Below are 13,653 nucleotides of genomic sequence, written 5' to 3' on the forward strand. Positions count from 1 at the left end.
AGTCAATGTTAGATGGTCATACAGTCCCAACAAAACTCGTAGGATCCGCTGATGTTCACCCAATATAAAAGGGTTTTTTCCATGATTAACAGATATTACCCTACATTTTTTTTGCATTTCAATAGACAATGAATGAAGTAGTGGTGCGCATCTGCAGCCATCGCTTTAGGCCATGCTGAAACATCCTCCAGTCGAGATTGAGCTACAGATGGGCTGCAGGTCTCCTAATCTGAACCTAACAGCCTCAGATATGGAGTTGTTGAGGTCGGGCAGAGGGACTTGAGGTCCAACACTAAATCGTGACACGGATTTGTGAATGCGGCCTTATTCCACAACCAGGCATTTTAAAGCCCCATATTCGGGATCAGTGTGGGTGTTAGCAGACAGATCCTTTGGATAGGTGATAACTGTGTGTTTGGCTCTTCATGCATGTGTTTTCACTGTCACATAGCCGCAACACATGCAACTGCGGCACTGGACAGCCGATTATCGGGAGCGCTCCAGGTATCCAGGTTACCGAGGCAGCTATTCGATAAGCTCTTATGGAAAGCTATGCGATCATCCCTAGTGTTAACTTTTAATGAAGGGAAAAACCCTTACAATAAGTTGAAATAGCATGAAATCCACCTGATTCACTTAGCGAGACGTATTCGCGGAACCCCTGCATGTACTAGACTTCTACCCAGACTCTTACCTATCTTCTGCTGTTTTATTAGATGGATAATAGACTTTAAAAGAGAATCCACTTCTTGGAAATGAACCCTGAAAAAAATATGAATTAAAAATGAATAAATGCTGTGCAGTACACAATGGCCTCCCCTCTGTGCCAAGTGAGCGGCTGCTTTACCACGTGGTAAATGTAGTACATTTTTAGACATTTTCAACATCATAATAATTCAGTGAAGATCGACATCTAGTTTACTGACATATTGAGCAGATAACCAACCACACTTTATGTATGCCAGACAGATTAATTATTGTCATAGATCCAAAGAATATTCAATCCAACCTCAAAATCTATATAATCATACACATTTCCCAGAAAAAAATGTTAGATGGATATAGAGGCATAGGCATAAGATAAAATAAAATAAAAAATAAAATTCCCTATCTTTAAATATTATGTAATCGCTCCTTTTAAATAATCATAATAAAATATTTTATTTTATCTTATGCCTATGCCTCGAACAATTCTTTCTGGGAAATTTGTATGATCAGACAGATTAATTGCCAAATGTGATCTTCAGTGACATATGTGTGCAAAATGCATCAACTACTTACATGATTAGACAAGTATAAGAGAATAGGTTTCTGTTTATAACTCGCATAAGTAGTCATGTTGTTGTGCAATTAAGTCCAAATGCTTCCAGAAAGCCTATTTTATGGCTCAAGAGCCTTAACAAAAGGCTATTTCTGTAAGAAATACAAACTGAATGAAAATGTAAGTGATTTTAACATATCTTAAGGCATTTCAGAAGGTGATTGAGTCTCAGGCTTGGGTGCATGTGTGAAAGGAATGCCCCACATTACTATGCAAATCCCCATTGTTTCCAATGATTTCAACTTCAATAGGTCTGTGGCTCAGCAGGTTGAGATGCTAACCAGGGAGTGAACAATGTGTCTCTACCCTGCAGATGCAATGTGGAAAATAACTTGTTGATAGGAAGCGGCACCGCCACTGTCTCCGCATATTGTCTGAGCTGGGAAGTTTCACCTGCCCTGCTGCTCCATTATGGATTCACCATTTATGAAGCTAATTTGCAAATGGGCTGAGAAAAAACTTCAGTAACAGAAAAAAACAGGCAGAGGTAATAAAGGGTAAGTCCACAAGGACAGAGTTCTCTCCCCTCTGTCTGTCATCGTAAATGTGTTTACTGGAAACGATATCTATAACTCTGTATGTAACCCTCTCATGTACAGCACCATGGAATCAATGGTGCTATATAAATTAATAATAATATTAATAATAAAGAGGTTGTCTTACAGGATTAATGGTGAGACACTCTGTATTGGAGATGGAGAAGGGGTCGTATTTATCTGCGATGACTATTAAATCAGGAAGAGGATACAATCGCAAAGTATAGTCATACGCCCAGTACACGGGGCTGACGAACAGCGGAAGAGGCGTCAAGTGTCCCTGAGACAGGATCGTTTTCACAAACTAGGAAGGAAAGCGAAATGGTCGAGAAAGATTAACAAAATGTATTAGCAAAGATGTCGTCTAAATAAATCTATAAAAAAAAAAAAAAAAGAGGGGCAAATTAAGGTCCCCGTACACATTAGGCTTAAATCTTCCAAAGGGCTGACAGGCTAATGTGAATGGAGACTGCCTAAAGGTCTGTTCACACCGACCAACCGTTGGCATGATACGACCGCCGATCAGTAAACTTTTTACACACTAGACTGCCCATCGGCATGCAGGTATTTTATTAAAGCAAAACAAATCACCGTTGTGCTGGGTAGGCGGACAGAGAGCAACAAGCAATGTGACATTTTGACCCATCCCGGGTAGAGATGAGCGAATTTGTTCGGGTCAGGGCTTATTAGGCAAGCTATAGCACTTGCTGAATAAGCTGCAGAGGGAACCCGGCTTCCTGGGCTCTGGCTGATCAGCTGTTCGGCTCCGCAGCTGCATGTGTCGCGGCTGTGTGACAGCCTTGTTTGTTGGGCATGTGTTGTGACTGTGACACAGCAGCGACACATGCAGCTGCGGAGCCGGACAGCTGATCAGCCGGCGCACTCCATGTAGCCGTGCTCCCTCTGCAGCTGATTCAATAAACGCTATAGCTTGCCAAATAAGCCCTGACCCAATCAAATTTGATCATCTCTAGTCCCGGGTTTTTATCACGCAGGTGAAAAGCGCAGCGTGAGCTCCAGTCAGTGAATAAAAAAATCCCAAGGTCTTTGTGTCAGTTTGGTTAATTTTCGTATAGGCTGCTACTTTGGTTACCCAGTCCAGCGAGCACCTCATTTCTCTACGCTGACTCCCTGTTTACTCAGGTAGACCCAGGCAAATGATGCACACTGAGCCATCTATGCTAGACTACTCAGTGGGCATAAGCTGCCATTGTTTCCAGGGGTGAGAGTCATTTTACACTGGACAATGCACCATCGAGAAGATAACACAGGAATTTTTAGCAATGCTGAATCAAGATTATCCTGCAATGTAAAATACCCTTTACTGTATTCCCCGACAGATCATGGCGGGAGACAGAAGGATCAGCACATTGGATTTCCAATGGCTGATCCTTTTGTTTTACCCCAAAGATTGGACCCCGCAAAAAGAGTCTGTTAGCGGCTCTCTCAGATAATAAAGCAACGCTCACCAACCTCTCCTGTGTATGGGAAAGTCGAGAGAGAAAGATGCCGGCATACAGTTCTTATCCGATTGTGTCTGAGGCTTTCACTTACATGATTAGGAATATCCAAACTGCTGCTAGGGAAGCGCACACAGTTCCTGCACATTTTGTTCACCAGGTCCTCCCGAAACACAACTATTTCCTGTGTGCAGTACTGGATTCTGAGAATGGAGAGACGTTACATTAATTACACTACATTCATTTCTCTATTTTGCCTTTTTACACATTGAGACGTTGATGAACGTTGAAATTCACAAACCAGTAATCTCCTGAAATTGTGTACGTGACTGCACCCGTACACAGCTCCATGTGCTCAGTTCTATCATGGGTGGGTGCATAAGCCACATGCTACTGAAACTAGCACCGTCTGGTCCTGAAAAACAAGCGGTTGGTGCATACTGCCATTTACTCGCATGTAGCTGACACAATGGCTGATGTTAGTCCGTGTGCTGCCTGATGTAGGTAAAGCATGACGACTAGAAGTACTTTTTTCCGAACACAGCCTGGAGATGTACAGGGAATGTATCGGTGCAAGTAACATTCAATGGAGTTATGTGACTGTGCTCAACCCATGAACATGCTCATTCTTCCTAAGGATGGAGTTTTCCCAGCCCCAAAATCCTCATTTACTCCTGACTATGTAAACAGAGCCTAAAGAAAATCAAATATCCCAATACATGATATTAATGTATCAAAAAGTCAGAAAAGAGCAACATTGCAACCCAAAAGGAAAACATTAGAAAAATCTGCGTTTATTTTCTAAGTTGCGCTGGTATGTGGGTCAAGTCGTGTAGTTACTTCTTTGCGTCACTAGGAAATATAATTAGTTAAAAATGAAATAGAAATAAATTATCCTATGGTTCAGCGAGAAGTAAACTCCACCTGCAGGGGTTTGTAGTGAAAATGGAGAAAGGCACTCGTTGTCTGAAGTCCGCTGTAATGTGTTCTGCGATAGGAGGTCTGAAAAGAAAAAAAAGAGGGTTCAATTCAACAAAAAGGAGATGTATAAGAATTATACATAATAGAATGGATACAATGCAACAAAGGCTGAAACACTATTAAAGTGCAATTATACCTGGGTAGGATGAAACCAGGGCCGGGGTCCTCGGGACCAGGTACAAACACAAACCGACTGCTGGGAAACGTGAAGCCAGACAAGCAATTAAAAAAGGTGCGTTGTCATCTTATACAGTGATGACATATCGCGAGGATACGTGATGATGACTTTATGATCAGCGGGGGTCTGATCTCTGTGGCTACAACCAATGCAAAGAATGAAGAGTATGCAGCCCTGGTGTAGCGTTGCATCTCCTTCAAAATGATCTCTGCACAGCGGCACTCTCTGCCACGGCAACCATTTACTTAACCTACTTTAAAAGTTAAACCTAAAAGGCCCAAGTGTGGTGTAAGAAAAGAAAAAAATGCATACTCTCTTCAGACTGTCGCGGCTCCTCAGCACCTGCAACTTTGATCCCAAGTCTTCCTGCATCAACACTCGGTGTGTGTGTGTGGGGGGGGGGGGGGGAGGGTCAATTTGTAAAAGCAGACTATGTGACCGCTGCAGCTGATCCGTGGACTCCTCATTCCCGTTTGCCTCTTAAGGTACCGTCACACTTTAGCGACGCTGCAGCGATACCGACAACGATCCGGATCGCTGCAACGTCGCTGTTTGGTCGCTGGAGAGCTGTCACACAGACAGCTCTCTCCAGCGACCAACGATCAGGGGAAAGACTTCGGCATCGTTGAAACTGTCTTCAACGATGCCGAAGTCCCCGGGTAACCAAGGTAAACATCGGTTACTAAGCGCAGGGCCGCGCTTAGTAACCCGATGTTTACCCTGGTTACCATCGTTAAAGTAAAAAAAACAAACGCTACATACTTACCTACCGCTGTCTGTCCCCGGCGCTGGGCTTCTCTGCTCTGGCTGTGAGCACAGCGGCCGGAAAGCAGAGCGGTGACGTCACCGCTCTGCTTTCCGGCTGCCCGCCGCTCACAGCCAGAGCAGAGAAGCCCAGCGCCGGGGACAGACAGCGGTAGGTAAGTATGTAGCGTTTGTTTTTTTTACTTTAACGATGGTAACCAGGGTAAACATCGGGTTACTAAGCGCGGCCCTGCGCTTAGTAACCCGATGTTTACCCTGGTTACCAGCGAAGACATCGCTGAATCGGCGTCACACACGCCGATTCAGCGATGTCAGCGGGACCTCAACAATCAAAAAATGGCCCAGGCCATTCCGACACGACCAGCGATCTCACAGCAGGGGCCTGATCGCTGCTACGTGTCACACATAGCGAGATCGCTACTGAGATCGCTGTTGTGTCACAAAACTTGTGACTCAGCAGCGATCTCGCTATGTGTGACGGGGCCTTTAGACTGAATGCTGATAACAGACTGGTGGGAGACACAGTACTGACTACAAAGTAGCAGTGTCAGTCTGGGAAGTTATTATTTCTTTAATATTTCTTATACTATCCTGAGCTCATTAAGTTTAACTTTTTAAAAAGGGATACAGTGTTACTCCAGTACAGAGTCCTTTATCAATCTCAGGATCGGTGACTGTCCCAAAAATCGGACCATCACCAGTCATGAGCGGACGGAATAAACTAGCAATATTTACTTTACATCGTGGGAATACTCCCTTCAAGTGCTCATATAGTGGTAAAATAAGCTGAAGAAACTGCATAGCAAGTATGATGCAAACATGGCATCCTTACCTTTTGTGTATACTTGGGTACTCACATATCACATCTGCCAGATTCTTCAAAGACTCTACAATTCAGAAGAAGAAATTTAGAGGGAGTAACAATCTTGGCTACAGATAATCATAACGTGGCAACAAGCGGGGCTGTGGAGTCGGTCAGCCAAAGCTCCGAATCCTCAATTTCCCTGACTCAGACTCCACAGCACTGGCTACAAGAGATCCTGTCTATCACACACTATTCTCCTCTCATTAGGTTTATGATCATAGCCATAATTCGCTTCTTTCATTCAATTCCATGGCCAAGTGCTTGTGCACAAACTTTTAGGGCTCATCACTGAGCCATGCAATCATGGTCAGTACGTCATTTCTGACACCACTACTACAGTGCCTTATTCGTAAGATAGATATGGGACCCAGAGATACAAAGCTCATCTATCAGACATGACATACTCAATGTAGCCGACAGGACAATCGCAAAACTATAACGATGTGTGAGCTCTTCCACGCCTGTAATTTTCTCCTCTGTGTTCTTATGCCCATAACTGTACCTTTCAGTGACTGATTTTGATTTTTCCCATACGGTGCAGAAGAGAAATTGCCGCAGAAGATGAAGCAAGTTGGAGGAGCTGTTGAGTAGCCTAAAAAATAAAAATGTTCTTTATTACTAGTGCTAAACATTTGCTATTATAACTTTTGTAGGCAAGGTGCCTATTAGAAAACAAAAAAATTCCAATGGGGAGAATAGCATAAATATTTATTTAGAGAGACTTTTTATAGGTTGAGGTATCTGTTGGAAATGATGTGTAAATGACAGCCCTTACATGGGCTACATACAGACCTTTCACACAACAGCTTCATTCATTTGGACTGCAAGCTGCAACTCAAACAAATTCAACAGGTAGCACATATATATATACTTTTTAGTGTAATTTTAATGAGATAATGCATTTTTTTATTGAAAGTCTGAAGTTTTTATTTTTCCACTAAAAGAAAAAAAATGGACAGCTTGACACAGACAAAAGTGCACTAGGATGCAGTCCAACAAAACTCTCTAAGAAAAGAGATGGGGCCCCCAATAACTTTATTCCCAATTTACAAGATAGGATGCCTCCAATCGTCAAAGTGAAGGTAAAGCCCAAACTTGCTCTCAGCATCCAACTGGGCTGCCACCCCAGTGTTGGTGAGAGCCTGTCTATGTCTTAAAGGAGGCGAGAAAAGAGTTACAGGGAGTGCAGAACTTGATGGCCACTCTCCGCACCAAGCCAGCAAGACGGTCTAAAATGACAGATCCATTTCTATAGGTAGCTGTCCAAAGTTGTTAAAAAAAATAAATGCAGCTGATTTCTTCCAGAATTAGCACATCTATCTATCTATCCAAAGTTTGGATATTGCGCAGTACCAGACAATAGTAGTCACGGTTTATCTAACCCCTATAATGTAAGTGATATTTAAAAATACCTGAAAACATTACATGAAGTTTCTCTATCACTTCGACCTGATCTAACCAGAGATCAGACAAAAACACAAACATGGCGTCCTCATTCTCTTCTTCCAACTGTTTCAGCTTGACTGACGATTTTACTGACGTTGCAGATGGTCCACCAAAGAAATTGGTATTACCGTAATATGCACTGAAAATGAAGGAAAGGTTGAAAAAGGCTTTTATTTGGACCTGAAAAGCTTCACTATATTTTTCACATAAGTTTTGAATCCAATATGATTATTATTCAGCAATGAACTGGAGCGTCGGTGTACAAATTAATATGTAATCTATGATAACATGGTGCTGAAACAATGGGAAAGGTAAATGTGATGTCAAAGGAAGAAAAAAGTATCGTTACCGTGTTGTGTTGGAAGGTTCAGTGGGAGGAAATCCAAAGGCATTTATGTGAAATACTTTGTCTTCATACCAGCCTGCGTAAAGGCACAACACACGTTATACTACTATATTACTGTTACTCTATAGATCAGACCTGGGCAAGATGCGGCCCGTGGGCCGCATCCGGCCCGCCTGATGATTTTAAATGGCCCGGCACCGCTCGGCCAGCCGCTTCTGAGCAGCCCATGATTAAGATGGCCGCCGGAGTGCGTTGGTCATTTGACTGCACCCTGCCATACCCACTGACTCCGCCCGCTGTCTGATGCATTGATCATATGGGGCCCCATGTGATCTTGCGTCGGCAGTCAGGGCGACCCTGGTGGGTGGGCGGGGCGGTGCTCACTGGCCGGCCCTGTACGTCAGTCACTCCAGCACCGCGCGGGATGTGCTGCGGTGCAAGTTGCTGGCTGGCGGTCTCCTTCGGGTGAGTATCCGCGCGGTCGGGGGGAGAGGGGGTCCCTGTGTTGCTGGGGAGTGTGAGAGAGGGGGGCTACTACATGGGGCTGCCGCGACTATCACATACTGGGGGGGCAGGGGGGATTGCTATCAGTGGGGATCACCTACAAGGGATAGCTACATTAAGGGATACTACATATTGGGCCCCAATATGTAGTATCCCTTAATGTAGCCATCCCTTGTAGGTGATCCCCCACTGATAGCAATCCCCCCTACATGGAGAATACTACCTAAAGTGGGGGATATCACATACTGGGGGGAGGGAAAGAAGAATAATCTTTTGGCCGACAGTTATGAACCCTGATCCTCCCATTAAATCACCCGAAACACAAGTTATGGCGTACCAGCTTAGAGCCTGTGTTATATAGGGAAGGCTGCCATATAGTGCAGCCACCGGATATCCAGGGCGACACGGGGATGCAGGATACACAGAGACACAGGGGTGCAGGATACACGGGTGCAGGATACACAGGGTGACACGGGTGCAGGATACACAGGGGTGCAGAATACACAGGGTGACACAGGGGTGCAGAATACACAGGGAGACACAGGGGTGCAGAATACACAGGGAGACACAGGGGTGCAGAATACACAGGGAGACACGGGTGCAGGATACACAGGGAGACACAGGGGTGCAGAATACACAGGGAGACAATAATTGGGGCCTACATGGAGAATACTACCTAAAGTGGGGGATATCACATACTGGGGTGGGGCAGGGCAGGGCAGGGGAGGATTGCTATCAGTGGGGATCACCTACAGGGGATGGCTACATTAAGGGATACTATATATTGGGGGCTACATGGAGAATACTACCTAAAGTGGGGGATATCACATACTGGGGAGGGGGGGAGTTTAACATACTGTTTGTTTATGAAAAGATAGCATATGACATATGTATACTATTGGGTAAGAATGAGTTAATTATATTAGTCCTGCCCTCTAGAACCATCCCAATTTCTCATGCGGCCCCATGGCAAAATTAATTGCCCACCCCTGCTATAGAGCAATGAAGATGAATTATCAACTGCAATATTACCTTCTGCAAGAACAAAGCAGGATTCTGTGTACAAGCCGCTGTGGAACTGGTGCAATGATGTTAAAGAAATATTTCATGAAATACTCAGAGTGAAAATAAAAATGCAAAACAAGTGAATATACAGTTATATGAAAAAGTTTGGGCACACCTATTAATCTTAATGTTTTATAAAAATAGTTTTTTTTGCAACAGCTATTTCAGTTTCATATATCTAATAACTGTTGGACACAGTAATGTTTCTGCCTTGAAATGAGGTTTATTGTACTAACAGAAAATGTGCAATCTGCATTCAAACAAAATTTGACAGGTGCATAAGTATGGGCACCCTTATCATTTTCTTGTTTTAAATACTCCTACCTACTTTTTACTGACTTACTAAAGCACTTTATTTGGTTTTCTAACCTCATTGAGCTTTGAACTTCATAGCCAGGTGTATGCAATCATGAGAAAAGCTACTTAAGTGGCCACTTGCAAGTTGTTCTCCTGTTTGAATCTCCTCTGAAGAGTGGTATCATGGGCTCCTCAAAACAACTGTCTAATGATCTGAAAACAAAGATTATTCAACATAGTTGTTCAGGGGAAGGAAACAAAAAGCTGTCTCAGAGATTTAACCTGTCAATTTCCACTGTGAGGAACATAGTAAGGAAATGGAAGAACACAGGTACAGTTCTTGTTAAGGCCAGAAGTGGCAGGCCAAGAAAAACATCAGAAAGGCAGAGAAGAATGGTGAGATCAGTCAAGGACAATCCTTTAAAAAAAGAAGAGAAAGAAATAGACCAAAAATCGGGGAACACCGGAGGCACGGATCAAGTAAAAAGAACAAATTTTATTCACAAGTGTATAAACGGACACAGAAAACCACATAGAGCACACATTAAAAACATTTAAAACATTGGTCATCCATGTGACCTATACATGGTACACTTAGGCCCAAAATAGAGCCATCCCCCTGTATGAGCCAACTCCCCAGTGTCAACAGATGACAAATATAAAGAAAATCCTTACTATTACCGAGTGTGATGTCTATGTGAACAGCACCTTATTTTATCATACTAAGAAATATTGAAGATATTGATTAAAGAGAGCTAAATGGTAAGTACACATATAGACATATAACTAGCGCATTGAGCATGTATCATGCCTCTTCAGCATGGGAGTTTCTGCAGCTTTGGCACATTGAGTCTCGTACTTACTCTGCTAATAGATATATTAGTCTTTGAACATGATTGTGCCCTCAGCTGGGCTGGCTATCTACACCTCCATATGTATCTTTATTTATTGGCAATTGGGGTTCATGTCTAGATGACTCATTTTTTCATGCGTTTGCACCATGGATATTGCCTTCATTATAACATGGTGCATCTAGGCAACGTGGATCTCCTTACAAGTTATTTTGATACATGTCTTTCAGCAAGACAATGATCCAAAACACCGCTCCAAATCTAATCAGGCATTCATGCAGAGGAACAATTACACTGTTCTGGAATGGCCATCCCAGTCCCCAGACCTGAGTATCATTGAACATCTGTGGGATCATTTGAAGAGGGCTGTCCATGCTCGGGGACCATAAAACTTAACTGAACTGGAATTGTTTGTAAAGAGGAATGGTCAAAAATACCTTCATCCAAGATCCAGGAACTCATTAAAGCTACAGGAAGCGACTAGAGGCTGTTATTTTTGCAAAAGGAGGATCTACTAAATATTAATGTCACTTTTCTGGTGGGGTGCCCATACTTATGCACCTGTCAAATTTTGTTTGAATGCAGATTGCACATTTTCTGTTAGTACAATAAACCTAATTTCAAGGCAGAAACATTACTGTGTCCAACAGTTATTAGATATATGAAACTGAAATAGCTGTTGCAAAAAAAAAAAACAATTTTTATAAAACATTAAGCTTAAGATTAATAGGGATGCCCATACTTTTTCATATAACGGTATATATATTTATTGATGAATAAAGGATATTGCTTTGCCGAGTTCAAGTTGAACTGTTCCAGTGGGATCCTCCAGGAAATATTTGCCCTATTAATAGAATATAAAGGTTGCTAATACCGTACTTAGAATTTAGAATCAGAACAAAAACTCATCAATAACATATAAAATATGAGGCACAATGAAGTCCAGACAACTTATAGGGATCTTCCATTTTGTATCAGTGGGGTTTAACGTCTTTAAACATCCCCCCACTCTCAGATAATGAAAAGGAATGGTCAGCAGGGCTGATTAAGCATTACGTTTTCTGAAAAGTGACACCCTGATCATCTGCTATATAAGGAAACTGCAGACAAGTCCCATTCACATGAATTAGACTGGCAGCAGGTAACTAGACAGGCGATGCGGCAAGAAGACCGCTGTGCATGGAAAACATCAGTAAATCCACTCATTCTCAGGATCAATGAGAGTTCCCAAAGATCAGATCATAAAGTGATGGCAACTATTACCACTACCAGAGCTCCCTTAGATGACTGGGATAATGAGGACCTAGTTTTCCTCTCACCTCCTTTAGCTGTGTTATCATGCCAAGCACGATCACCTCTCCCATCTTTGCTGCGCTGCCCAATAGGTTTTCCACAGTTTTAAGCTAAAAAAAACCAAAACACAAATACATAAGAAAAATTGAAGAGTGGGAACTAATCTCCTTTCTGACAAACAGAGGAGATTGTGAGTACGGACGGGCCTTCATGATGTTCATTTGCCCTAGTAAGATACATAGATGGCTTGTATAACTTTCAAGACAAAACCTAAGGCCGGGATCACACATGCGAGGAACACGTCCGAGTCTCGCATGTGAAACCCAAGCTCTGGCGCCGGCACTCCAGAGTGGAGCGTGCGGCCACATAGCAACACATGGAGCTGCCCGCTCCGCTCCGGAGTGCCGGCGCCAGAGCTTGGGTTTCACATGCGAGACTCGGACGTGTTCCTCGCATGTGTGATCCCGGCCTAATATTTCCTTTTGCCATACCTGAAATTTGCTTCTGCTCTCCTCAGGGTTCGCACCAATAACAGGCGGTGTGAAAAGCTCATGTCTGTGAGTTCTCTGGAATTCACATAACGAACGTTTCATTAATTACTTTTATTCCCCATTTCAAAAGCTGGAAATCTATCATTCTGGAGACACATTTGACATAACAATCCATCAGAGATATGGGGCAGACATATTTTAGCATGGTATTTCGCAGACCCCGTTGTCTCACCTGCTGCAGTATTGTGTACCTCTCTCGGAATAACTCAGCTTTGTCTCTTGCACTTCCAAACAGATTTGGTTCTGGATAATTGGCTATTTTGATTCTGCAGAGACAGGAAAAGTTATGGAGACTTGTGTAGTACGTAAGTAATGAAATGCTGTGTACACATCTACACTTAACTATTGCGTTATTACAAGAAATAAGAAGGAAACAAGGTGGAGTATGACTGAGAGCAATTACTTTTTTTTTTTACAATATAAATTTGTGAAATAAGAAAATATGTAAAGGGAACCTGTCAGATAACTCATGGTGCTCAAACCACAGAATCAGAGCTAGGCTGCACGATTGAAGCAAGACATCACCCTCTGCAAGAAAACACAGTAAGAAGATCTGGTCAGGGACCATCACCAGGACTCGACTAGAGCGATTTGGCTCCTGATTGACAGATCTCTCCATCGTGAGAAACCAGTCAATCACCTCTAGAAGTGCTGGGCACAGCCAGCCGACAGTGGCGCTGGACTGGTCTCATGCTGCCAATGGTTCCCAGACAGATCTGCTTTCGATATATATCTGGCTGCCATTATGCAGTCAGGCTCAGACTTATGCTGCCCACGATTTGAGCACCATGAATCAGATGACAGGTTGCCTTCAAGTCACTAATGACACTTACAACATAGAAAAAGAAACATAACTGATCAACTCACGGCAAGAACTTTTTTCTTTCAGAGTTATAGATAAATCGCGGGATGTCAAATGCTCCTATAATGTTGAAGATGTGTTCTCTGGAATAGATAAAGGACAATCCAACATAACATGCAGTCACAGAAAACTAATGGTGGATTAATCATGTGCATTGTATGTCGGGGAAAAAAGGATTTGGCGCCGCTTGATTTCTATATGCCCAATAATCTGCTCTCAATAAAGATAAGACGCCAACAGAAATGTATTTCGAGAACACAAACACTTTGAGTATATATATTCCTTGTAGATTGTGAGCCCTCGCGGGCAGGGTCCTCTCTCCTCCTGTACCA

The 13,653-nt window shown here is 43.0% G+C and overlaps 1 protein-coding gene across 2 annotated transcripts in view; it reads right to left on the reverse strand.

The window, feature by feature from the left end:
• POLE2 (DNA polymerase epsilon 2, accessory subunit) overlaps positions 1-13,653 on the reverse strand; it is a 36,093-nt gene that overhangs the window by 10,825 nt on the left and 11,615 nt on the right. For both annotated transcript variants that reach the window (XM_069735114.1, XM_069735122.1), the window contains 15 exons: positions 13,327-13,404; positions 12,632-12,725; positions 12,400-12,474; positions 11,935-12,018; positions 11,403-11,459; positions 9,435-9,483; positions 7,902-7,974; positions 7,519-7,691; positions 6,609-6,698; positions 6,074-6,128; positions 4,435-4,494; positions 4,242-4,319; positions 3,412-3,520; positions 1,985-2,161; positions 695-762 (listed from right to left, as the gene is read on the reverse strand). In XM_069735114.1, the coding sequence (XP_069591215.1) occupies positions 695-762; positions 1,985-2,161; positions 3,412-3,520; positions 4,242-4,319; positions 4,435-4,494; positions 6,074-6,128; positions 6,609-6,698; positions 7,519-7,691; positions 7,902-7,974; positions 9,435-9,483; positions 11,403-11,459; positions 11,935-12,018; positions 12,400-12,474; positions 12,632-12,725; positions 13,327-13,404 (1,320 nt within the window). The remainder of the gene's footprint in view (positions 1-694; positions 763-1,984; positions 2,162-3,411; positions 3,521-4,241; positions 4,320-4,434; positions 4,495-6,073; positions 6,129-6,608; positions 6,699-7,518; positions 7,692-7,901; positions 7,975-9,434; positions 9,484-11,402; positions 11,460-11,934; positions 12,019-12,399; positions 12,475-12,631; positions 12,726-13,326; positions 13,405-13,653) is intronic.

This window comes from Ranitomeya imitator, chromosome 1 (assembly GCF_032444005.1).
Source record: "Ranitomeya imitator isolate aRanImi1 chromosome 1, aRanImi1.pri, whole genome shotgun sequence".
In the NCBI taxonomy this organism is placed as follows: Eukaryota; Metazoa; Chordata; class Amphibia; order Anura; family Dendrobatidae; genus Ranitomeya; species Ranitomeya imitator.